The 25,627-nt window shown below is 36.2% G+C and overlaps 1 protein-coding gene across 1 annotated transcript; it reads right to left on the bottom strand.

Moving 5' to 3' along the window:
• Nucleotides 1-8,406: 8,406 nt before the first annotated feature.
• LOC149135469 (protein CFDP2-like) lies at nt 8,407-9,159 on the bottom strand. The gene has a single exon (XM_089353070.1). The coding sequence runs from the start codon at nt 9,157-9,159 to the stop codon at nt 8,407-8,409; it is 753 nt and encodes a 250-aa protein (XP_089209196.1).
• Nucleotides 9,160-25,627: the final 16,468 nt, after the last annotated feature.

Below are 25,627 nucleotides of genomic sequence, written 5' to 3'. Positions count from 1 at the left end.
AGGATGTTGGGCTAACAATCATATGATTGTGTGTTCTGTTCATGAACTGAGCGTTTTGTTATGAGTAAAGCGCTTCATTTCGTGTTACAACAGTATACTCAACTAAAAATAAGTAACCCTCGGTGTAGCCCACTCTCTCTCCAGCTGTCATGTCATCGATGTTTCACGGCGTGAATGTTGAGAGAATTGAGAGGGTATCTGTGCTTACTCACAGCTATCTGTGCTTGCTCACCTCAAAAGACGGACGAAATACTGCTAAGCATTTTGTCCGGTGTGCTAAGATTCTGTCAGTTTGCTGCCTTACTAATAATAAGAAGATGCCTCTAGCACATAGCCGTGTTTTCAATCTAACATACTCCAAAAGAAAAGTTGTTACCCGTAACACGAACACACATATACTTACATACACAAGCCAATTACAAAAATTAACAGATGTGTTAATTAGATGGGAAAATACTAGTGGAAAATCAATCTGAATGTCGTTTAAGTCCCTGTCTCTTAGAGTTTTCACTTTCACGAGGAAAGGTGGATCGCTTGAAGTTGAATTTAGAGAAGGATAAAGGGAGGACATTAAGCAGTGGGCATTGTTACATGTAAATACAGTCCTTATACCTGCTATAGTTTATCTACCTTTATCTTACACAGACTAACAATCCATACAAAAATAAAATTCTATACAGGTCGTCGTCGACTTACGACCACAATTGGTTCCGACTGACTGGTCGTAAGTCGGTTTGGTCATAAGTCGGTCTATAGGCCTACATAGCTTTGTTTTATGTTTTTACATTCTCAAGGCACATTCTCAGGTAAAAGTCATACACAGCATTCTTTATTATACTATTATACTGGCATTAGTAAAAAGGCTGGGAATCTCAAGCAGTTATCTTATAAACAAATACGAGGTTGCCTCGATGTCTCCGCGACAGGATATTCATCCAATACAGTGACGATCGATAACCAAACCTAGGGGAAGCATTTGTTAGCTGACATCATCCGTAGACGAGTTAATTTCTAAGAAATTAAGCCCATTAGATTTCAACTAGAATATTTATTATTGTTGCCGGGATCTGGCGCGCCAATCGTCGTAAAGTCGATCGGTCGTAAGTCGACGACGACCCGTATTTCATTGTTCAGATCAGTCTTTGTGCAGAGACATGGGTCGATAATAAAATGCATTTTCTCACTTAGGAGAATTTTATGCAGCAGATAGTAAAACCTTGTAAGAATTGAAACGATTAGAGTTGTTACTAAGGTTATCTATATCTGTATAGTGGCTTATCAGAAATGAATGGAGACTGTCTGGACACGTTCAGCGTATTCAATCAGACAGAATATTTCTGGAACAAAAAGCGGAAGACCAAAGCCTACATGGTTGAAAATAATAGAGGGGGGAACTGAGGAGAACGTGAGCGTAGCCAAGGATAACTGGCACTCCGTCGCTTACAACGACGAAGGTTTCTGTTGGTCCGATGAACAGAACAGCCTACTCGTGAAATTAACGTGCAAGTGGCTGAGCACTCCACAGATACACATACCCTTAACGTTGTTCTCAGGGAAATTCAGCGAGACACAAGGCTGGTTTACTTTTTTTATCCCCCTAAACTTGAAGATTACCTATATATATATATATATATATATATATATATATATATATATATATATATATATATATATATATATATATATATATATGTTACGATCAGACAAATTAATAATGAGAAAAAGGGGTAGCCTTCTGATCGCAACAACAAAGTGTTCAAGCTGTTCATATATGGAGATTTTGTCTAGTCTCAATGGTTTCAAGGTAGTTGGTGAACGGTCCGAACAGTATGCAGTTCCGTCTAGTTCTGGTTCTATCTGCGCCAAGCTCCCGCTGTTTTCCCCATTCCCCTTTTTTAACAGAAAGTACGAGATTACCTGCTTTGCTAGTTAACAGGAAGTGAACGAGGTTACCTGTCTCGTACTATGCTAACTTCCTGTATATATATTTGGTTATTCATACCAACGTTATTTCATTTCTGCCAAACAGTCGTTGACAAACGTTTATCTCGCCACCTTCGGAAAATATAGGGTAAGTTCTCACCCTTCATTATCTTATAGGTATACGTAACAATATATATATATATGCATACATACATCGTCGGCTTTATCTCATATCCAAGAATGTAATTTCTTCTTTGCTCGCTTACTTTATGGCGATGGCGTTGATTACTCTACAGACCAATTCGATGGAAGAGTCGATGGCATTGATTACTCTACAGACCAATTCGATGGAAGAGTCGATGGCATTGACTGTATGATAATGTTGATGGAGGACGAAGTCGATTTTGTCGAGCCGTTCTTTCTTGTCGTTTGATTTAATTTTTTACTTTTCTGATGGCTTCGAAGTATTTAGTTCCGATGATGATGGAACAACGCCAATTGGCACGGTCATGATGTATGAGAGGTGGATATAGATCTATTTTTCCATATGATTACAGCCGTTCCGTAACCTTCATCATGTAGAATTATTGATTGTGGTACGCAAAATTATGCGCGCATAATTCTTTGAATCCAACTTTTTCTATTACATGTGTGTGTGCGCGCGCGTGCGTGTACTACATCATAAAGGCGTGTCGCTTTGTGTTTAGGGTATCGGGTTCAGAGTGTGAGGTTGTGCAGCGTTGTTTTGTGTCCTTGAGTAAAGCCCATCATTTCACGTTGCTAGACAGTTAACCTTACGACGGACTGGCATGTTATTCTCTCAGCTGCTTAAGCATCATGAAAATCAAGCTTAATGGACCTGTAAGATAGACGCGCTTTATCTCGGTTTTAACTAAATACAACGGTTTCAAGAATGCTTATTTTCATTTTACAAATACTTATATGTATTCTTATCCTTGTCACAAACAAGATCTAGCACGTACAAATGTGATTAATTAATAATTTCTAGAAGTACTGAAAAGAATTAACAAAAGATAGTCTATACTTATAGATTGTATTCAATTGTTACGTACTTAGACAACTGCGACAAGTTAGAAGTAAACACATAGGTTTGTATCGCGGGTGACAGCTTGTTCACATTGAAAATCTCTTGTCCTGTCCTTATATTAGTCTACCATTAAGTGGAAGGAGGAAGATAAAGATAAAAAGCATGCGCGAAAAAATTGGTCTGTGTGTGTGTATGAGAGAGAGAAACAGGGAGAGAACTGTCTGAAAAGCACAAGGAACTGACCTTTTTTTTTTTTCACAGGTATCGCAGATATATACCTGTGTTAAAGCTGCTCTAAGTCACTGAAATTTGAATTCGCCTCTGTTTAGCTTGAGATCATGCGAATTTAACAGGTTAAACAAATTTTGTTCTTAAGTGCACAATCCGAGAACAATACAAACGAATGTGTAGAGTGAGGTTTCAATCCTTGGTTGCAAATCCATTGTATATCTCCTACAAGTTCGTGAATCTTTTTCCCAATTCCCAAATCGCTAAGTTACGGGCAACCCCAAATATCAAGGCACATACATTTCTCTCTTCTGCTCTCCCTCGCTCTTTCTCTCTCACACACATTCTCTGTCTCTCTTTCAGTGTCCGTCTCTCTCATTCTGTGTATATATTATACATGTGCACGCACGCACACACACACACACGCACACATTTACCAGATCCACTCACAAAGCATTGGTCGGTCCGAAACTATAGATGCCACGTAGTGGAAATGAGCCCAATTACTTGTGGTTGTCAAGCAAGGTTTTTAACCATACAGCCATGCCTGCACCTATATATATGCTTTATTTCTTTATCTATTTATTGGTTGTAGCTTAATCATCTTTACCAAGTATTATTGTGTGATTGCTACCTCAACCGAGATGACATACATATCTGATGTCATTTTTTCTTTTTAAATTTTGTCTTACATTCAGCGAACGTCTGTTTATTTACTTCGTTGTTGTTGTTCTCGTTGTTTTTGTCTCGCAGTTTCATTAACTTAAATCCTTTAGTAGATGAGAACATGTCCAGCACACATTGTGAGAACTGTCAGTCTATGGAGGAAATAGCTGTCTTTAATGCAGGAAGTAGTTATCTTCAACAAGTTACATTCAACTTTCAATTATTACAAACGTTTGTTTGCATTGCTCTTGTTTGTGTTTTGTGTTCTTTTTTTTTTTTTTTTTTATTGTTTAAAAAAATTAATTGAATTTTAAAACCAAAAAAGTAAACAAGGAAAAAATTAATAACAGAAAACAATAGAAATGACATATGGATGAGGAGTGAGAAGGAGGTATAGGGGGGGGGAGTTTTTTTTAACAGATTATAAGTATAACAAATTTCAACTTATTATTTATGTTTATACATTCATTGTATGAAGTACAAGAGATAGATAGATAGATAGATAGATAGATAGATAGATAGATAGATAGATAGATAGATAGATGCGCAGAGCAGGAGAGAGCATTATGGGAGCCAAATAACTTTTTCAGTAACACAGTACGAAACGATGGCAAAACTAGTAAGCCCAATTTTTCTCCAATCTTTTACTGTCGGACAGCTCTTGAAATACATTCCCTATCTCAGGTAAAATTTACTATATGTATATCTCTTTCATAGCGTTAAATTGCATAAGGCAAATCATTAAAAAAAAATTGCGAAATATTGTATTTTAAGCATTAACCATTTGAAAACAAGTCTTTTTACGAATTGAAGAAATACAGATGGAGCTATGAATAATCTTTTTTACTATAGACACAAGGCCTGGATTTTGTGGGGAGGAGACAGCCGATTTCATCGACCCCAGTACTCAACTAGTACTTGATTTATCGACCCCGAAAGGATGAAAGGCAAAGTCGACCTCGGCGGAATTTGAACTCAGAACGTAAAGACGGGAAAATACCGCTTAGCATCTTGCTCGACGTGCTAACGATTCTGCCAGCTCACCGCCTTGATGTTGCTATAAATAATAAGCTCGCGATATTTGGTATAAAACCCCCATAGACTGGAAAAAAAGAAACTAAACGGAAATCAAAGCACGCATATACCATAGACTGGAGAACTGTGATATCACTACAACAGAGAGACCTGTCTACTTTTGACTGTAAAATTAGAAGCTTTAATCTGAGAAGCCAAAATAGAAATTTGTTTTTAAATCGTATTTGGAAGAATTGAGAAATTGAAAGTAAGTCTTTTTATGGAAATCATCAAATGCAAATGAAGTTATGAATAACACCTCGTGATAAACAGGGTAATGAAAAAACCCTTGGACAGCAAAAGGGTAAACGAAGCCACCCACGGGAATCGAACCACGAGTCGACCGTAAATGATTAAAAGTCGATAGGTCTCTTTGGTGTCATGGTATCACAGCCATCTGGTCTCCAAGAGACATGCTGTTCAATTCTAATGTATGTCTTTGAATATTCTTTTCGTCTAACAAATTTTCTTTTTTTTTTTGACATGTCAAATAAGTTTTTTTTTTCTTTTTTTGACATGTCAAATAAGATCTTTTACCAAACCTCCATTTAGTAAATCAGCTGTGTCCACCTGTCAAGACATTGATAAAAGTAATACAACATCGGATTTTATAATTATCATCTACTTACATAAGGTACTTTTCAGTTTCATTTTACAACTGGTTATTAACGATTATAAACGACTTTCACTCTCTTTCATTGCCCTTCATTTTGTTTGTTTCACTCAATTGTCCTGCCATGATATGTTCATAAATCGAAAGATCACCGTAAGTAACATGAAGAAATGAGCTATTTCATTTATATGCCATAAATAATATTTTTTTTAACTGACGTATATCACTGGATGTTTTTCACTGCCACACTTTTGCTTTCCTATCCGCGGGATTTAAGAGAAACAAATTGTTAAATTTGTTTAGAATGAGTATATATCTCATTTATTCATATCATTCAATTTTGATTTCTTTCAAATTCCTCAAATTGAATGATTCATACTACATTTCTGGAAATTAATAAATCTTTCATATAACGTTGTTCATAACAGGTAGATAGATAAATGGATAGATAGATAGTTAGATAGATAGATAGGTAGGTAGGTGGATAGATAGATAGATAGATAAGATAGATAGATAGATAGATAGATAGATAGATAGGCAGACAGATAGGTATTTACATATACATGCTTACATTAATTGCTGGTATGGACACCGTATTTCGTTTTGCAACCATAATATACTACCAAGTATATTAAAGTTTTTAGAATCAATACTGTGTCCTACTTTCGTCTTAGCAATGCGTTGTTTTTATTTTCAGATTTTCTTTAGAATTTAGAGCCAACAATGAAAGTTACAACGTATCATACACGAACAATGCGATCGAAGATAGAAAAATAAGTAATGGGCGTATATGAGTTCTTGCTCCTTCTTCAAAACCACATCCAACCATTAACCACCCACGAATACATTGCTTAAATACCCACTAAGTTTAGCGGTGTAACACTGCTATTTACCAATTTACAAATTAAATATACTCCTGGTACATACATATTAATTGCTTGTAGGCACGCTATATTTCGTTTTCAACCATAATATGCACCCAAGTATTTTAAGTTTTAGAAATCTATACCGTGTCCGACTTTTGTGTTTGCAGTGTGTTGTTTTCATTTTTAAGTTTTTCTATAGAATTTAGAGCTAGCACTGAAAGTTTCGTGTCGTTTACGAATATGTCTATGTAAACAATGCGATTGAAAATAGAGAAATAGGTTGTAACGGTTATGATTTGTTTATGCATGCAAGATCCACTACAAGGTAAAGGGTGCTTATGCATATTTCAAGAGTTATTGCTCCTTCTTCAGTACTACTAACACAATGTCTAGGCGTCTGCTCCATATAAAAGAATTGTAATGACAACTGACCCATACACACCCAGTTTTGTCCTTACTGGGACATCATAAGCATTCCAAAGTTGACCATAAAGCTTCCCGAAAGCTGTACTGATCTTTCCAATACGAGTTTGGATCTCCCCTTCAAGTTTAGCATTACTTGTTGCACTAGAATCCAAATATATGAAAGCATCAACCGTTTTCAGACCTTTGCTTTCAATAAACACGCTGGTCAAGATTTCTAGATTGTTACCAGGACATGGCTGACACAACAGTTCGGTCTTTTTTATGCTGATAGCTAAGCCAAAAGATCTGGCTTCCGCTGCAAATTTGTGAATGATGTACTGGATGTACTCGAGTGTCTGAGCAACTCCGTCACAAACATCTATAAACACTAAGTCTTTTATTGTCTACGATGCACTTTTGTCCTTGTTTTGGAATGCTGCTGGTTGAAGATACCACCCGCAGTTGTATATTCAAGAAACACACCCTCTTCTACATAAAAAAAAGACACAATCTGGCATTGCTCCAAAATTAGTGCAAATAATACTGATGCCAAAACACAACCTTGTGCCATTTTTAACATTAAAAGGCTGAGAGTGACTGCCATTTGAGAGAACTCATGCCTTCATATCATTATGTAGGGACGCTAAGACATTTAGCATTTACGCAGAAATCCCGACCTTTGCTAATACTTTCCACAAAACTGCCGACATTCAGAGTTAAAATCTTTTGTAAGATCAACAAATACCACATATACGCCTTCATTGTGCTCCTGGGCCTTCTGAACTTGTAGCAAACTGAATCATATTCACTGTCCAATGACCTGACCTAAATCCTTATTGATTCTCTGGATAGACAGAATCGACTATAAGTCAGTATTAATTCTGTTTAAGATGACTCTAGAGAGCAGCGATATGCCGCGATGTTTGTCACATTCACACTTATTATCTTAATACTTATACAGATGTACACTCGTTGCATCTTTAAATTGTTGAAGGGCAGTCCCTATTCGCCACATTTGGACTAAGCTCCGTCAATTTATCTATCAAAATGTTTCTCAAAGAATTCCATCCTCTGTTGGGGCTTTGCCATTTGTTAGTTGTTTTATAGCCACTTTCACTTCGTCGAAATATGGATCCAATGCAAGACAGTTAAGTACCTGTTTCTGCGGGATATTGTTGATTGAGTTCATGTCAACATTTGTATCTCTATTAAGTACATCCTTAAAATATTCTGCTCTACGTTTCAATATGCCATTTATGATCTGTGAGAAGATTCCATTCTGTAGTAAGAACAGAGCACCCTTCTTTACTTGAACCAAATACTCACTTCAAATTTTGACCTTTCATCTTATGTTTGTTAGCTGGTTCTTGCAGAGCTTTAGCTTTTTGTTCCCACCACTGTTGCTTCATATTTCGGAGTTTAATTTGATCAGAGCTTTTGGTAAACTTGTAAATCATTTTTGTAGCAGTTTTTTATTTATTTATTTATTTATTTATTTATTTATTTATTTTTGTCTGAAATCCATTCTTTGTGAAGCCTGTACATTTCTTGAAGCTGTTCATTTATAACCTCGTCATTTTCATCTAACCAATCTTGGTTTTTACAGCATAAAACCCAAGAACTTCCCAGAATGACTCATGAATAGTTGACACTTTGATTCTTTTATTTTCCGTGATTCTAACATTATGTAACTTTTCATCAAGTGTCTGAGCAAGAATATCCTTGTTTTTAACTTTGAGCTTTGAAATATCTAGTCTCCTTTTTTTACAATTTTGTTTTATGGCAGGCTTCAGTTTCATTTCAATCTTTCTACAAACCATAGCATAATCAGACCAGTATTCTACCTTATGGAAAGAACGTATTAATTCAATATAATTTCTATCTTGGCTTCGGACAATCACATAATCAATCAAGTGACCATGACCTGATGATCTCGGATGATACCAAGCTATTTTGTTTTTATTGGTCTGTTGAAAAAGTGTATTGGTGACAAAAAGTCCAAACTCTCTGCACAAAGATTGCAGCAGAAGTCCATTTGAGTTCATTTTACTAAGAATATTTGACCAAGAAAAGTAATCTGATCCAAGGCAAGCAGTAAAATCTCCCAAAAGAAGAGTTTTATCTTGATTGGGAATTCGGTTCAGTAATTTTGATAAATCAGAATAGAACCTATCTTTAACTGCGTCTGTAGAACCAAGTGTTGGTGCGTATTCACTTACTAATGTAGCATATTTGTCTAGGTCAATTGAGATTCGCAATAACATAAGACAATCATTAATTCCATTTGGTAAAGATTCTAGTTTATGTACAATATCATTACTAATAGCGAAACCCATACCAGATTCCCTCTGTTCTGCCCCAGATTTACTAATACAGAAGAAAGAGTACCCTCCAGCGACTTCTTTCAGAATCTAGGAGCCTTGTCTCCGAAAGAGCAGCAATACAGACATTATTACTTCTCATAAACCGAACTATAAGCGTTGTTTTGCGCTCAAGATGCTTTTGGTCTTGAAGTATGCGTACGTTCCAAGCTGCTATATTCATATCTGTTTCTCTATCCTTTTTCCTTTGTCTTCTCATATATTTTTTTCGATTGCATGATCGAAAATCCAGTCATTCGCAATATAATCACAGGATTGTATGAGCAAGCAAAATTTAGGGCACCTTTTCTAGCCCTTTCCCCACAAAACCACAAAAGGGAAAGCAGTACTATAGGATGCTTTGTATTTAAGACCAAGACATCGACTGTGAAATTGCTCACATAAGTTTCACAAAACAGCCATCTACTTCTTACCACCATATGCGCAAAGCTCAAGCTAGAAACCTCCATTGATTTTCTCCACCTGTCCCTGTCACTGTCATTTCATTGCTGCAAAATTTGATTTGTCCTCATGTTAAGTGGAAGTTGCTTGTGCTGGACAAAACCCACTCTCTCTACTTAGAAAGCATAACCTGTTTTCGTGTAGTGTGCCACTTGTCAGATTCAGACTAGGTCGCAGATCAAATAATGATGGTATGGCTTGATCAACACACACACATAGACACATATACATATACAAAGAGTATAAAATATAAAAATATAAAAAATGTATAAATATATTTTTAAAAACGTATATACACATAAATATATTAAAATATAAAATTTTAAAATATAAATAAAATAATATATAGACAATGTACACATATGTACACATTGTTGACTACTTATGAGTTCCTCCGCCCTGTGACGGGTTTTTTCCTCTCGCAGAGTGCCCAACAATCATCCTACGGGCACCGCCTTGAATTTTTAGTCGAACTTATTTTTTCTTAAGCTTTGTTCTATCCGTCTCTTTTGCTAAGCCACTAGGTTACAGGGCCGTAAATACACCAGTTGTCCAGCACTGGTTGGGGACAAACACAGACATGAACACACACACACAAATCTATTTATCTATTTATATGTGTGTGTGTGTGTGTGCGTGCATGCATGTAAAGCGACTGAGGGCGCTATTCAGTACCAGTATTGCTAGAAATAAGAGTCAAAACAACAGTCGGTGCGTTATTGTGGCTATGAGTTATTTTAACTCTTATTTCTAGCAATACTGGTGCTGAATAGTACCCTCAATCTCTTTAGTGACGTATATATTTTCGCCTTTCGGTTGAAAAATTGCTAACAACCCACAGCCGAAATTGCAAAGATAATTTGGAACTCGACTGGAGAAAGAAAACTCCGAATGACCCGACCTTGTTTTTTTGTATCGTCTGTTTGGATGTTTTGTTGTCCCTTTTTTGTATCATCTAACTGTCTGAATGTTTTGCGTTCTTGTCCCATTTTTGGTATTCCTTCATATATATATATATATATATATATATATATATATATATGACGATCTGTTTTCAGTTTCCGTCTACCAAATCCACTCACCTGAGATTTTATAGTAGAAGACACTTGCCCAAAGTGCTACGAAGTGGGACTGAACCCGGGACCATGTGGTTGGAAAGCAAGCTTCTTATCACGTTAAACATTCAACATCTAAAGTGTCATCTAAAATGAAATGTGGCTTTCTAGTGAAAAGGTGGGTGGGAGTGCAGCAAACGAACAGAAATTTAGAATCCCTTACTGTTCTTTAAGTTAATAATTTTAAACATGTAAGGGGAGAGATTGTGGGTGAGAAAGAGAGGCAGCAAAATATGCAGACATATAGTTAAAGAGAGAGAGAGAGAGTGGGGGAGACTATTACAGCTACTGTTGTAATGTACAATCTCTAGTGCAGACTCAAGGATGTACTTTTGAGGGGCGGGGAATGGGATTGAATATAGTGATCAATTAGAATTTGCTTTTGTTGTTGTTTTCATGTTATCTTCGAAGTGAATACAAACATTTTCATTTATCTGTTGTCGGAATGTTTTTTGTTTATTGTTTTATTATTTTTTTTTTTTCAGTATTCATTTTAGTCCCCGTTTATTTATTTTTTTTTTTTCTGATAAAATTCTTTTTTTATCAACCAATTGGTATTTAAAATATTCCAATATAAACCCGTTGTTGCCAACCAGACCTTTTCTTATTGCAAGCTGTCTGTAAACAGCACGCCTTCTCGTCTTCCATTTCACTATTATCCCTCATCATATCAATAATACTTTTGTTCATTATTGTTGTTGTTATTGTTATCCAACATATTTTAAATCTAGTGATAATTGTAGTAGTAGTAGTAGTAGTAGTAGTAGTAGTAGTAGTGGTGGTGGTGGTGGTGGTGGTGGTAGTAGTAGTAGTAGTAGTAGTAGTGGCGGTGACTGCGGCGGCGGCGGCGTTAGTGGTCGTCATCATTTTCGTCGTCGTTGTCGCCGTCGTAAGGATGGGTGTGGGCTAGACGTAGTTGTAGTTGTGGTGATGGTGGTGGTGGTGGTGGCGGCAGCGGTGGTGGTCGTGGTGGTTTTGGTATTGTTAATAGTGCTAGTAGTAATGGTAGCTGTGATAATAATCTTCTAAATCAAGGGTGCTCAACCATTTTTTTTATCCATAGACCTCCTTTTGATTACTATTTTATTCTGATGGATCCACGTAGCTATTCAATGTTTAGAAATTAAATATAAACAATAGGAGAGACCACTATGTAGATCCCTTGTCTGCTAAAAATAAACGTTTTTTTTTTAAAGTTTACTGACCACTGGTTAAAATTTATATTATTTAATAATATCAATTTCTACTCTTATTGTTTAAAAACTAGTTTTACAGAAATTTCTTTCAAAATTTGCGTTTTGTTTCTCACACATTAACTTGTGTCGGTTGAACTATGTTAGAGAAAGAAACCAAATTGTTTCTTACAATACATACATCTAAAGCAAAATTTCTTCATGGGCGCTTAAAATACTATTGAAGATCTCCGATTTACTATTTTGTTGCCTGGACCCAAAAAATCTTGTATGAACCGTCAGGGGCCATATGGACCCTGGTTGAGGATCACTGGTCTAAATCAAGCACAGGCAGACCACCACCACTATTTTTTTTTGTTTTCGAGAAATGAGCCACATGAGATATGGCCTATCAAGCGGGCCGCACTACTAAAAAATAATTCAAGTTAATATTTTTGTTAGGCGTGACATTCAGAAAGTTCTGAGCGGTGGCAGTTCAAAATAATGCTTATGGTTGTGGCTGTGATGCAGCAACAGCAGCAGCAGTAGTAGTGGTGGTGGTGGTGGTGGTAGTAGTAGTAGTAGTTGTTGTTGTTGTTTTTCTGGTTATGTCGGAATTGCCCAGATTGAGTAGATTTATAATCGAAGGTGTTCAAGCCGTATCTTCTTTGGTTTTGTTTTGTTTTTCAGTGCTTCTTTCTTCTTTTAAGGCAATAAGGTATGGTTTGAAGAAATTTAGCTGCTATGTTTAACAGTCTTACTGACTGTGTAAAGGTTTTGTCGTTGACTTCTAATAACGTTCATGTCGGTAATATTCGAAATTTATAACCATTCTGAAGTGGTTCTTCAAAGACAAATACCTCAGAAACCTGCCATCCCTATGAGTCTGTCATGCTTGATAGTAGACTCATGGCAGAGCTAGTTACCGTGTTGGGTGGGCATTTCAGCATTTCTCGTCGCGCGCGCGCACATACAATGAAAGAGGGAGATTATGGTTCAAAATTGTTCTGGTAGGCATTTCTCGTCACCCAATGCCTCATAAGAAACAATAAGAACTAATATATACATATATATTATAGAACACACACAATGTATGTTTCTGTTCGACGGTAGACTGCAATTTGGCTTGGTCGAGATGATTCCCTCAAAGCGCCGAGTGTTAAAACATCTAAAAATCATAGATAGGTGAGACAACTCACCCGAATTCCTATCCAGGAATGATAATGGACATCGATGTTTAGCCATTTTTTTTTCTTTTGTGACTTATCAATCACGTACCTAAACGGAATTGGAGGCGAACTGAATCCCTAGTCCATTACTATACACAAATACTGTAAAAAAATAAAAATGAAAGAATGAAACGGCGAAAAAAGAGTTTAGCTCATCCTTAATTCCCAGTTATCACTGTTTTTAAGGCCATTGCACGTAAAAATTTGAAATGTTTCGTAATATTTGCGGTTTTTACATTAGAGCGACACTTCGTCAGACTTACATCAAAATGTGCGTTCTTACACTGAGTCCTCCTTTTGATGTAAGTGCCCCTCTTATATAAAAACAAAAACATGCGAATATTAAGTAACTTTTCACGTGTAAGTTTTTTGTGTAATGGCTTTAAAAGCAGAGTTGTACCGAAGCAATTGTAACTAGTAATTAAGGATTTGCTCAACTGAATGGACTAAGCGGAGCAGGAGGATACACGTGTATGGAAAGGGCCGCTGAAAAGGTCAGATGTATGACGAAAGACTTCGAGACAATGGACATAAGATAAAATAAGAACAACAATAAACGAGTGAAGAACGAATAATAGTTTATTTGACAAAACAAAAGAAAGAAAACAGACCATCCCGAAATATAACAATAAACTTTACCGAAATACGACAATTTTTTTACATGAAATAACTTCGAATACAAAATTTTTTATCTGTTCTATAACAAAATATACAAGTATACGAAGTTTGAAAGTGTTTCGGTACCAAAAACACTACATAAAACATAATTGAAAAGTGGTGCCCGTCAATTCAGAAAGATCCACTCTTTCTTTTTCTTCTTTATTTGGATTATAAATCACTCTTCGCAAAATCCACACATTGGATTTGCTGGTGCTGTACCTAAATTTTCTACATCGGTAGAATTTCGATATTCTCGAGACTTTATTTCAAGAGTATAGATAGTCACGAGCTCAAGTCGAATGCTGCATTGGAAATACTCCTTTTTTTCTACCTTGCCAGGACCCTTATATAAGAATCAACGGTCGTCCCCGAGGCATAGTCTCATAAAGCCGATTTCCCTAACCACTGAGCTACACACGCACGCATGCATGCATATCCTCAAATATACACATATGCTTGCGTGCATACACTTCAGCCAGGTCACTGTTGTCTCCCTTGTCACCTCTGTCTCCAACTACTTCCTTCAATTGAACATTTGCAACCGTTAATCTTGACGTGTTTTATTTCTCACCGTTTTTTTTTCTCCCTTTCTCCATCTGTACATACATACATGCATGTATGTGTGTGCGTTATACCAGTCATATACAGGAGTTGAATCACTGAACTGATCCCTTTCCTCAACTATGTGATATTGTGCTAATCCGAAAAATCCTTAATAGTCTTTTGTTCTGACGTTTTTGTTTCTTTGTTTGTTTTTCATATACCAGTCGTTACATCAGCCAATAAAGAGCTCCTATATGGTCGCTCGACATGCTAGAAATAACAGACGAATCTCGTTCGAAAAACATAGTCCTAGAAAAATTTGGAAAAAGAGGGTGGTGGTCACAGCTGGAATACCTTTTAATCATAATTCTGCTTGATCAGGGTTGACCTGGGGCTCAATAAGAACAACAATAACATCAACACTCAGTCGTTTGTTCTTTAGCTTTACAATTTACCTCAAGAATCACCTGTTTTCGAAATTGAAACAATGATTCACTTTGTTTCTCAAATTTTCTGCTTATTTATTTGTTTGTTTGTGTTATCTCTTCCTCGTTCACCACACGCACCAACAGCCCGCAACCACACAACTTTGTCTCGCCTCATGGCAAGGCGAGAATCGTTCTTTGAAATTGCATCACGATTCGCTTTTGAAATTTCGATTTCTGAAGAATGTATAAAGATTAGAAATTAGAGAAGCTTTTGTTTTGAAAGAGAACAAAAAAAAAATTAATTTTTAAAAAAATAATAATTTACTTTACGCCTCCGGTTACTAAAGAATACTAAAAACTCTTGGGCTAAAGTTCCTATTCCTATCTTAACCATCAAGTTATATATCTCACATATAACCAGAAGTTTTAGATTAAAAACTGATTTCGAAATCATTTTAAGTTCTTTCTGGGTAAAGTTTCTACAAAAGTTATGGAAAATTAGGACTATTCCTGTTGCTGCTGTTATTATATAAAGCTCAGTGTCACGGAATCTGGAGCTTCAACTTGAACAAATTAAATTTTTGATACTCTACTTTCAATAGCAGGTTTAAGTCAAACATATTGAAAACCACAATGAACAATGCAACTCAGAAAGTTCACGATGAATAAGATGTTAGCTTAACGTTGCAAACGAGGAAAAAGAGTATCTGTGATTTCCGGTCGTTAGTCCTTCTTCTGAAAGATAAGAAGGGAAGTATAGGAAGAGAGAAAATTTTTGAAAGAAATGAGAGGTATACCGTTCTGTGAAATAAGTGGTGTCGGAAAGGAAGATGCAGATAAGTGTGTAAATACTTGCATCAGATGTGTGGGTGACCGGTAATAAAGTCAAAGGAAAAAAAGTCACAATTTATGGTGGTCGGTAATAAAGTAACAGGAAAAAACGTCACAATTTATTGGATCCGAACAAAACCCCTATGACTTAACTACCGTGACTTTTTTTATACTTGGATTCGATGTGCGTATGCTTGGAAGTAGCATGTGACGGGGTATATTTATGTGTATGTTTCGTTAGATGTATGAGTATGTATGTGCCAATTAGGTTATGTTAGTAGGTTCAATGTTGATGTGTGTATGCATTTGTGGGTGGTGCGAATACGTGTGAGACTGTGTGAGCATGACAGTGTATAAGATATGCATTTTAATCGAATCCAGGTTTAAAAAAGTCACAGGTAAAAAAAGTCACAGAAAGAAGTCACGGGGATTTTGTCCGGGAAGGAGGGGGTTGTCCTAGCGAGTGGTTTCGGATCCCATAAATTAATTGTGACTTTATTACCGGCCACCATAAATTAATTGATTTTTTCCTGTGACTTAATTACCGGTCACCTTTTAATCAAATACTGCTTTTCTTGTATTTAATGAATTTTTATTCAGCTGGGCAGCTAATCGCAACGTCAGTGATTTTTCAGTTACTATTTTGTTTTTTTTTCTGTATCAGCAGCAACGGATTTCGTCTTAGCATCACCTGACAGTAGGTTACGTTACTAATAAAAACTAATGAGGCAGAAATATGCATCTAGCATTCTCACAAAACAATGAAGTTGTAACGTAGTTTTGTATGCTAATAACGAAAATTGCATTCATCTTTTTCTAGAAATAGTTATTAAAAACAAGAAGTTACAAAGATCTAAAATTATATAATTTTAACCACTCAGCAGCCTACAGGAACAGCGCACGTGAAAACTTTACGCGGTCTCTCCACCTGCTAGAGACAGCAGCCAAATCTTCTTTAAACTATACTGTATTGAGTAAAAACACAAAAAGGACGACACATTTTGCCATGGTACCGTTTATTTTCTCGCTTGAGGTCGACTTTGGGTTTCATCGTTTCCATACCAGTCAAGGACAGAGGTCGATGTAATCGAGTAACTCCTTTCTCAAAAATTGGTAACCTTATTCTAAAATTTTAAAAAATTATTAGTAGTAGTAGTAGTAGTAGCAGCAGCAGCAGCAGCACCCTGCGCGAGTAAGCAAAACCAGGGTATTGTAATCACTCGTCTTTGATTTGTTTGTCTGTGTTTGCAAAATTACTAGAAAACAGCCGAACGGATTTTCACCAAATTTGGCAGAAATAATCATTGGGTGGCTCAATATGATGAAAATTTGGTTTGATTATCTTCAAAACTGGTGGATAGGTGGATCAAAATGTTTCGACTGTGCAGACTTTTTGCGAAAGAATTTATGTACACGCAGGGTATGCATCGTTTTGGCATGCTCTTGGCACAAGAATCTATTACTAGTACATAAAAATATGTATTATTTATATTAAATACTATTTATCTCTCACCAGATGGAGTAATTTTTTGTTGATCTTATCATCACGGAACAATACACAATACATATATAAATATGATTCGACCCTCGTCCGCGTGTGTATAGATCATGATGTACCTATGCACGTAGACACGTGTGGGTACATGCATACATAAATACATACATAGGTATGCGACACTTTGTGTGTGTGTGCAGTGATGGATTCGAGGGTTTCGTTTATTTGAGCTGATTTTTAAATTTCACCGGAGCATATAATGGTGATACTTTAAAAAAATAATAAACATTATTTTAAAAATCGAACTTTCAAATTTCCCGATAAGCAAGTGGTTATATTATTTATATCCTACATGAACTACAGTATGTTTGATTTGCCTGCCATCATTGAAAGACGTTGAAAACATTTCTCAAATTCTATGCAATATTTCTATAAGTATTTTATTTTGTTTACTTTTCTTTTCATAGTCATAATTATTATTTGAATAATCATTTATTTAGTCACATGCAAGTTTTACTCATATGCGTTTGGCGTAGACATCGATCAAATCTACTTTTAGCTGTCATCTATTTAGATTTCTAATCCTCTTTTAGTCAAGCATTTACAAAGCTTAATTCAGTTCAATTAAAAAGTATGGGTGAGCAAAACATTATAAGCCACATTATAATTTGCGGGAAAATTTATCTGCGCGCACGGTATGCATCGCCCCTCCGACGCCTTTTTTTCGTTATCTCTATATCTATAAAACAGGAGATCTTTGTGTGTGTGTGTACGTGAATGTGGTTTATGCACGTCCACAAATTAGCACGCATGTCGCTCCAATTTTAGGAGAAGATTCGGAATGACCCTATGTGCATTTTAGTGAACTTTCTCTCTCAGAGGTACCCGCGTATACCTGTAAAAATCGATAAACTTTTGCCAATTTTGAAGTTTGTTGACATGGCGAAGTCAAATCTGTGCGTACGCGCGTGAAGGCGAGAGAGAGAGAGAAAGAAATTGTATATTTGTGAGACGGAGGGTGAAGGAGACATACATTTCTTTGCCAGCGTCTGTGTGGTAGGCAGCAAGCAAACAGAAAAAAATACCCCCTCTCTCTCTCTCTCTCTCTCTCTCTCTCTCTCTCTCTCTCTCTCTCGCTCTCTCTCTATCTATCTATCTATCTATCTCTCCCTCCCTTACATAAACATGCCAGTTATCTCTCTTTCTTTCTTACACACACACACAGCAACATTACACACAAAACACATGTTGCCAAAAAGAAATAGACGCTATCTTTTTATAGTCAGTATGCCAGACAGAAAGTGTGGTGTGTATGTGAAGTTGTTTTGTTAGTGTGAGAGAGCAGCATGTGTGTGTGTGTGTGAGACAGGGAGAGAGAGAAAGAAAGAAAGAAAGAGAGATAAATGTGTGTAAGAGATAGAGAGGGAGAGCCCGATCTCTCTATCTCTGCCGAATTGTGGTCTGATTTTCACGTTTAAATCGCCATTTCCAAAATATATTTATTTCAAATCATTTATCCGTATATATATGTAAGGCAAGGTGTGTGTGTTTTGTTGATATACGGGCAACACACACACATACGAACATGTATGCGTACAAAAAATATGTATGCAATTAGTGTACATACGTGCGTGTGTGTATGTGTGTGTTGCTCATATATATATATATATATATATATATATATATATATATATATATATGTATATATGTATGTATATATACACATATATATATATATTTATATAGATAGGATGATAAATTGAATATTAATTCAATTTAAAACCAAGTGGCCTAGCATATAACAAATCTGAAAATTCAGAAAAAATTGTATTACACGTGTATAAGGGATGACCACTAGGTGGACATCCAATATGCTAGAAAGAGGTCATCAACGACCCAACCACAAAGAAAAATAATGTTCGCCAGAAAAATTTCGCAAAACGCCAGATCAGGACAAAATGAGAAATATACAGAATAAAGAATTATCTATGGCCTGCTGCAGTTTCGAACATTAACGTTTTACTTTCGTAACATCCGTGTTCTCATATCTGAACAGAACCGCTTTTGACACAGAGAATCGGGAGCCCTTTTGGTCATTCTATTTTCCTTGCTGGAAGGGTTCCTAACCCACGAGCAAAGAGAGGTTAGATGATGGCGGTGGTGTTTTCAAAGGGATGGCATGTGTAACCTGATCACCTCTGCCGATCAAACTCTCAACCCATGCACTCCAGTTGCAACACTGATTCTGCCCAAATTTGACGTCATGTTACTTAGTTTGGTTTGAAATAAAGAACTTGATTAGCTTAATAATCCCAACTTAATCCCGGGCAAAGCCGGGCTATACTGCTAGTTATTATTATTATTATTGAGTGAGCGAGCAGGGCATGCCATCAAGTGACACTGGGGTAAAATATACGAAGCCCATTATACCCATCATGACTACCCGTCTGATAAGGGTACACCAGGCACATGCATCACAACCATATGTGCGCGACATGGTGATCTCACATCAAGAAAAACAGTGCATGACCTTGCAGGTGGGGCGCAGTTAGAATTTTCTGCATGTCGAGTAGCCCATCCCGTTCAAAATGTCCCTGAAAAAGGTTTGTTGAGCAAAACACCCATGTTTCCGAAGGTGAATTATTCAAACTCCAAAGAATTCCTTTCAACACATGGTTATGATGCTCCCCCGCTACTTCTGCTCATGATCAGAGATGCACATATCGTCAGCCACCAAAGGACAGGCTCAACTGGTTAAGGTCAAACAACAAACAAGCAAATCTGTGGTATTAAGCAGAATATTTGCTGTAACCCATCTTTTATACCAAGTCATTATTATTATTATCATCATCATCATCATCATCATCATTATTATTATTATTATTTTCAAATTCCGCCGAGGTCGACTTTGACCTTTATACTTTCGGGGTCGATAAAATAAGTACCAATTGAGCACTGGGGTCGATGTAATTGACTTATCCACTTCCCCGAACTTGCTAACTTTGTGCCAAAATTTGAATTGATTATTATTGTTGTTTTGTTATTGAATGAGAGAGCAACGTATGCCATCAAAATGACGTTGGAATATACGAAGCCCAGTGTACCCACCGTGGCTAACCGTGTGATAAGGATACACTATATGTGCGTGACATGGTGATCTCATATCAAGAGAAACAGCGCATGACTTGCCGTTAGAATTTTACCCAGGACGAGTAGCCCATCCCGCTAGAAAGGTCCCTGAATAAGGATTGTTTAAGGCTGATGAACGAAACGACCATGTTTCTAGAGATAAATTATTCAAATCCCAAAGAATTCTTCTCCGCACATGGCTATGATGCTCCATCACTAATCCTGCCCGTGACCAGAGACACACATATCTCAGCCACTAGGGGACATGCTTAGCTGGTTAAGGACAAGCAACTGACAAGCAAATCTGTGGTATTGAGCAGAATATTTACCGTAATCCATCGTTTATACCAAGATAAAACATGTACATAACACTTCCATGAAAGCCAATACCTGGTACTGTATCAGGGTATTTATTATTACTGGTAGAATCGTGAACGCACCGGGTAAAATGCTTAACGACATTCCGTCTGTCTATACTTTCTGAGTTCAAATTCTACCAAGGTCAACTTTACTTTTCATCCTTCGGGGTCGATAAAATAAGTACCAGTTGAGTAATGGAGTCGGCTAACCCCTGCTCCAAAAGTTTCAGGCTTTGTTCCTATAGTAGAAAGGATTAGTATTATTATTCACCTTCTGATACTGGAAGTTTCTGTAGTAATTAGATTTACACAACAGCAATGAGCTCGATTTAAATTCTAAATTATTCCCCTGTAGGTACTAAAACATAACCGTGGCTTTTTGAAATTATCACTTACTGCCCTTGGACAGTCGTGTGATTCTACCGCATGGAAAAACAACTTTTGAAAGCTAATGCACATGCAATATGCACACATCTATAAACACATACGTAACATTCATATAGTCATTTAAACACATACACATGCATATACTCATACATTCGTACGTACGTAGTAACACATACATAACAAACAAACAAACAAGATATTTCAGTAATATCAAGTCATTAATCTTAAAGTAATTAATATCAACATAAGCAAAATGTGAGTTTTTAAAAATATCGGAAAGCCGAGTTTCACTACTAAAGTTCAAATATGGCAAATATTTGGTTTTCTTGTTCCATCTTCATGCAAAAAATGCTCCTGAAACTTATCTTGTAACCCGTTTATCTGTCTGTCTAATTGTGTGTCTGGAAGTTCGTCCGACTCTATCTATCTGTCTATCTAATTGTGTGTGTGTGTGTGTGTGTGTGTTTGTTTCCGAGAGAGAGAGAGAGAGAGAGACAGACAGACAGAAAGAGACTGTGTACGTTGTGCTTTGCTTTTCATTCCTCATTTTTTTCTCCGCTCAGTTCTTTTTGATGTCGTTTAAACGAAGATATTTCGAAATCATTTTCAATTTCTTTTCCCATAGAGAACATAGACACATAAAAAGAAACGTGAGGTAAACTAAAATCAGACACAAAACTACAGCGAAGTTAATATATGAAAATAAGTAAAAGCGATTCATAGAAAAAATCAAAACAAATAAACATATAAATGTGAGGAAGGGAAAGAAATTGTTTAAAATGTCAAAACAAAAATACAAACGTGGTTTCTTCTTCAAATAGCAATGGCCGCCATTACTGAAAAAAGAAGCACGACGAATATATATATATATATATATATATATATATATATATATATATATTATATAAATTCAAACATATATAAAGACATGTATACATATACATACATACAAATATAAATACATACATGCATGCATATATATATATATATACACAATGTTATGAAGTATCTGTTTATATGAATGTATTCAGATATATTGGTAAAATCTGTGCTTGTATATAGTATATATAAATTTTTTCTGTCCATATGTATATATTTGTGCGTGTGTGGAGGGAGTGTTTAAATGCGTGCGTATGTATATGTGTGTATATATATATGTATATATGTATATATATATATATATATATATATATATATATATATATATATATATATATACACACACATACACAAACATGCAGAGACACGCGTGTGCGCAATGTTGGTGTCAATGGGTGTTCAGCAGTTAGTTGTTAGCAATCAGTGGAGCATACGATTTTTCTTTTCTTTCCATCTCTTTTTATTTATATATTTTTAAAATCTTCTTGCTATTTCCTTTAAAAGATATGGGCGAATGATGTTTGCTACAATAGATAAATTTGATTAGGAACAAATGATTTACCAAATATATTCAATGAATTGGCAAATGATCGGACTACGTGTACGTTTGTATGTCGTATAACATATATATATACATAAAACATAAATATATTTGGTTGGGGTTTGAATTGTTTTTGTTTCTAATTTTACGCAAACCGCACGTGTTTATACTCATGCACACCCATACATACACACATACAGATAGACAGACAGATAGATAGATAGATAGATAGATAGATAGGGTGTGTGGGCGTAATAGAATCACAAACATGTATTTTTAAAGACACAGTCGTAGGTATGTACGCGCGCCTGCGCGTGTGAATTGTAATGATTTTTGGACGATAACTAACGAGGAAAGAGCATGTCCTTGTATTGTGCGTGAGTTTTCCGTTCGTTCCTTGTCGTGCTTCTTTTGAACTAACGTATACACACACACACACGCGTGCACACACATATTTAATGCATTTAAAAATGCAAGTTTATGTATAATATATGTATATTTCTGTGTGTAGTGTAATGTGTGTGTATCTATCTATCTATCTATCTATCTATCTATCTAACCAGCCATCTGTCTATACACACACACATATGAATGTGCGTGTATGTAAATATATACATATATATCTATGTTCCTTTGTGTATATATGTATATATAAACATATATAAACATATAATTCTCTCTCTCTCTCTCTCTCTATCTGTGGAGGCGCATTGGTTAGGGCAGCGGACTCGCGGTCATAGGATCGCGGTTTCGATTCCCAGACTGGGCGTTGTGAGTGTTTATTGAGCGAAAACACCTAAAGCTCTACGAGGCTCCGGCAGGGGATGGTGTCGAACCCTGCTATACTCTTTCTCCACAACTTTCTCTCACTCTTACTTCCTGTTTCTGTTGTGCCTATAATTCGAAGGGTCAGCCTTGTCACACTCTGTGTCACGCTGAATATCCCCGAGAACTACGTTAAGGGTACACGTGTCTGTGGAGTGCTCAGTCACTTGCACGTAAATTTCACGAGCAGGCTGTTCCGTTGATCGGATCAACTGGAACCCTCGACGTCGTAAGCGACGGAGTGCCAACAACAATAATTCTCTCTCTCTCTCTCTCTCTCTCTCTATATATATATATATATATCAGGGATGCCACTGATTGGTTTTTCCACCCAGATCTGGGGTTTTTTTTTAGCAACGATGGGTTTTAATTTCCAAATTTACATTAAATCTGGGCTTTTAAGTTAGTTTTGGCTGCAAACTTATCTTTTAAAGAGAATTCGGCGTCATACTCTTTGTATGCAATATGCACCTATTCTAATACTTTGTAAACTTTCGGATCTAGTTCAAAACGGGGGCACCAGTATTTTCTTAACGAAACACTTTGAAACTTGGGACACTGGTAGAATGTGTCATATAAAACATCTTTTTCTCTTAGTCTTCTTAACAAAAAAACGTACATCGCAAGTTGTTTCATGTTAAAGTTGTATTTCTGTAATTTCAACCAATGACTGACGTCCATTCAGTCGAATGCAGTAAGTGCTGACTACGTAAACAAACGATTCTGGCGGTGATAAAATTATTATTTCCTTGTCAAAAAATGGCTGAAGCATATTGGCAGTAGGGTTAGGGTTAGGCAGTAGCTAATAAACCTTTCATACAGTTCAGGCAGATGTTAACGAAATAAACACGCGTGAAAGAAAATGAAAAAAGCAAATGTTGTACACATACAGTTCAGGCAGATGTTAACGAAATTATAAATGGAGATTAAATACGCTTTACACCGCTTAAACTGCCAAAGGAGTAACTGTAAAAAGCTGAATACTTGTCAGTGATTGGTTGAAATTATCGAAATAAGACAATTTTTTACACGAAATAACTCCGAATACAAAAAAAATTTTCTGTTCTATAACACAAAATAGATAAGTATACGAAGTTTGAAAGTCTTTCGGTACCAAAAACACTACATAAAACATAAATGAAAACTGGTGCCCCCGTTTTGAACTAGATCCAAACTTTCTATTAATCATCAACAATCATCTCACGTAATGAATTTATCGATACAAATATTGTATGTGACGTAATTACGAATCGTACATGTTCATTATTTGTTTATACTTCGGGCAACTACAAGTTACAATGCGTTGGTGGCCGCTTTACAATTGTTTGAAACTCACACCGTCAGTTGACAGTTTGACTGTGTTGATGGTGTACGCTTCGAGTGTTACTCGCAATTTAAAATTTGTTTAACAACATTTCGTGTGTGTGTTTTGTTTTATAACCCTTTGCGAAGTAATGGCAGACAATAGTGCGTCCAAAAAGAGAAAGTGGTACACCCAAAATTTCAAGAAGTCGTGGTTAGAAGATGCTGAGCTTAAAGATTGGTTACAGCAAGATAAAAATCCTGACACCTGCTACTGCGTTTGTTGCAACGTTGTGTTGAAAAATGCTAACAAATCAATGCTGCCAAACACAAGAAAGCTTTTGATTGTGCAAAATCTGCTGTTAAATTAAATTCAGTTATTGTTAAAAAAAAAAAAAACATGATACCTTAAATGAAAAAGTAGCTAAGGCAGACTTACTATTAACAGGTTATGTTGCTGAACATCACGTACCTTTCATCCATATAAATCACTTCGCTGAAATTTGTAAAAAGGCCTTTCTCGATAGTGAAATAGCTAAAAGTCTACAAATGAAAAAAAAAAAAAATTAATATATACTGTGCAAGACGGAATTGCACTTTATGAACAAAATGAAATCTTGGAAATTCTCAAGAAACAAAAGTTTTCATTATTGATAGATGAGAATACGGACATCTCATTGACACAAATCTTAGCAAAAGTTATTCGCTCTTTTGATGAACAATCGCTTAATGTCAAGGATGCTCTTCTGGATGCAATTGTAGTAGAAAATGGTTCGTCTCAGGGTTTGTACGATGCTGTCAAAAGAAAATGTATCTATGAGCAACATACTTGGATTTGCCAGCGATAATTGCTCAATTAGGACGAGTAACAAGAGCAGGTTTCAAAAGTTATTGAGAAACGATATTCCGACTATTTACAATAGGCTGTGTTTGTCATTCGTTTGCACTTTGTTCCAGGCATACAGTGAAGGTGTTACCTTCGTATCTCGAGTCCTTTTTAAAGGACTTAACTTTTTACTTTTCTCGAAGGAACAAACGTCAAAATAACTTCAATATGATACAAAGTGTTGGTGGCACAAAAGAAAAC

Source organism: Octopus bimaculoides, chromosome 5, assembly GCF_046866305.1.
Source record: "Octopus bimaculoides isolate indiv1 chromosome 5, ASM4686630v1, whole genome shotgun sequence".
Classification (NCBI taxonomy): Eukaryota; Metazoa; Mollusca; class Cephalopoda; order Octopoda; family Octopodidae; genus Octopus; species Octopus bimaculoides.
The sequence above is the reverse complement of the archived record's forward strand: the minus strand, read 5'-3'. Positions and strand labels throughout refer to the sequence as shown.

Excerpts from the sequence above, each read along its gene's own strand:
- LOC149135469 (XM_089353070.1), bottom strand. The coding sequence starts at position 9,159 with ATGGGTTTCGCTATTAGTAATGATATTGTACATAAACTAGAATCTTTA.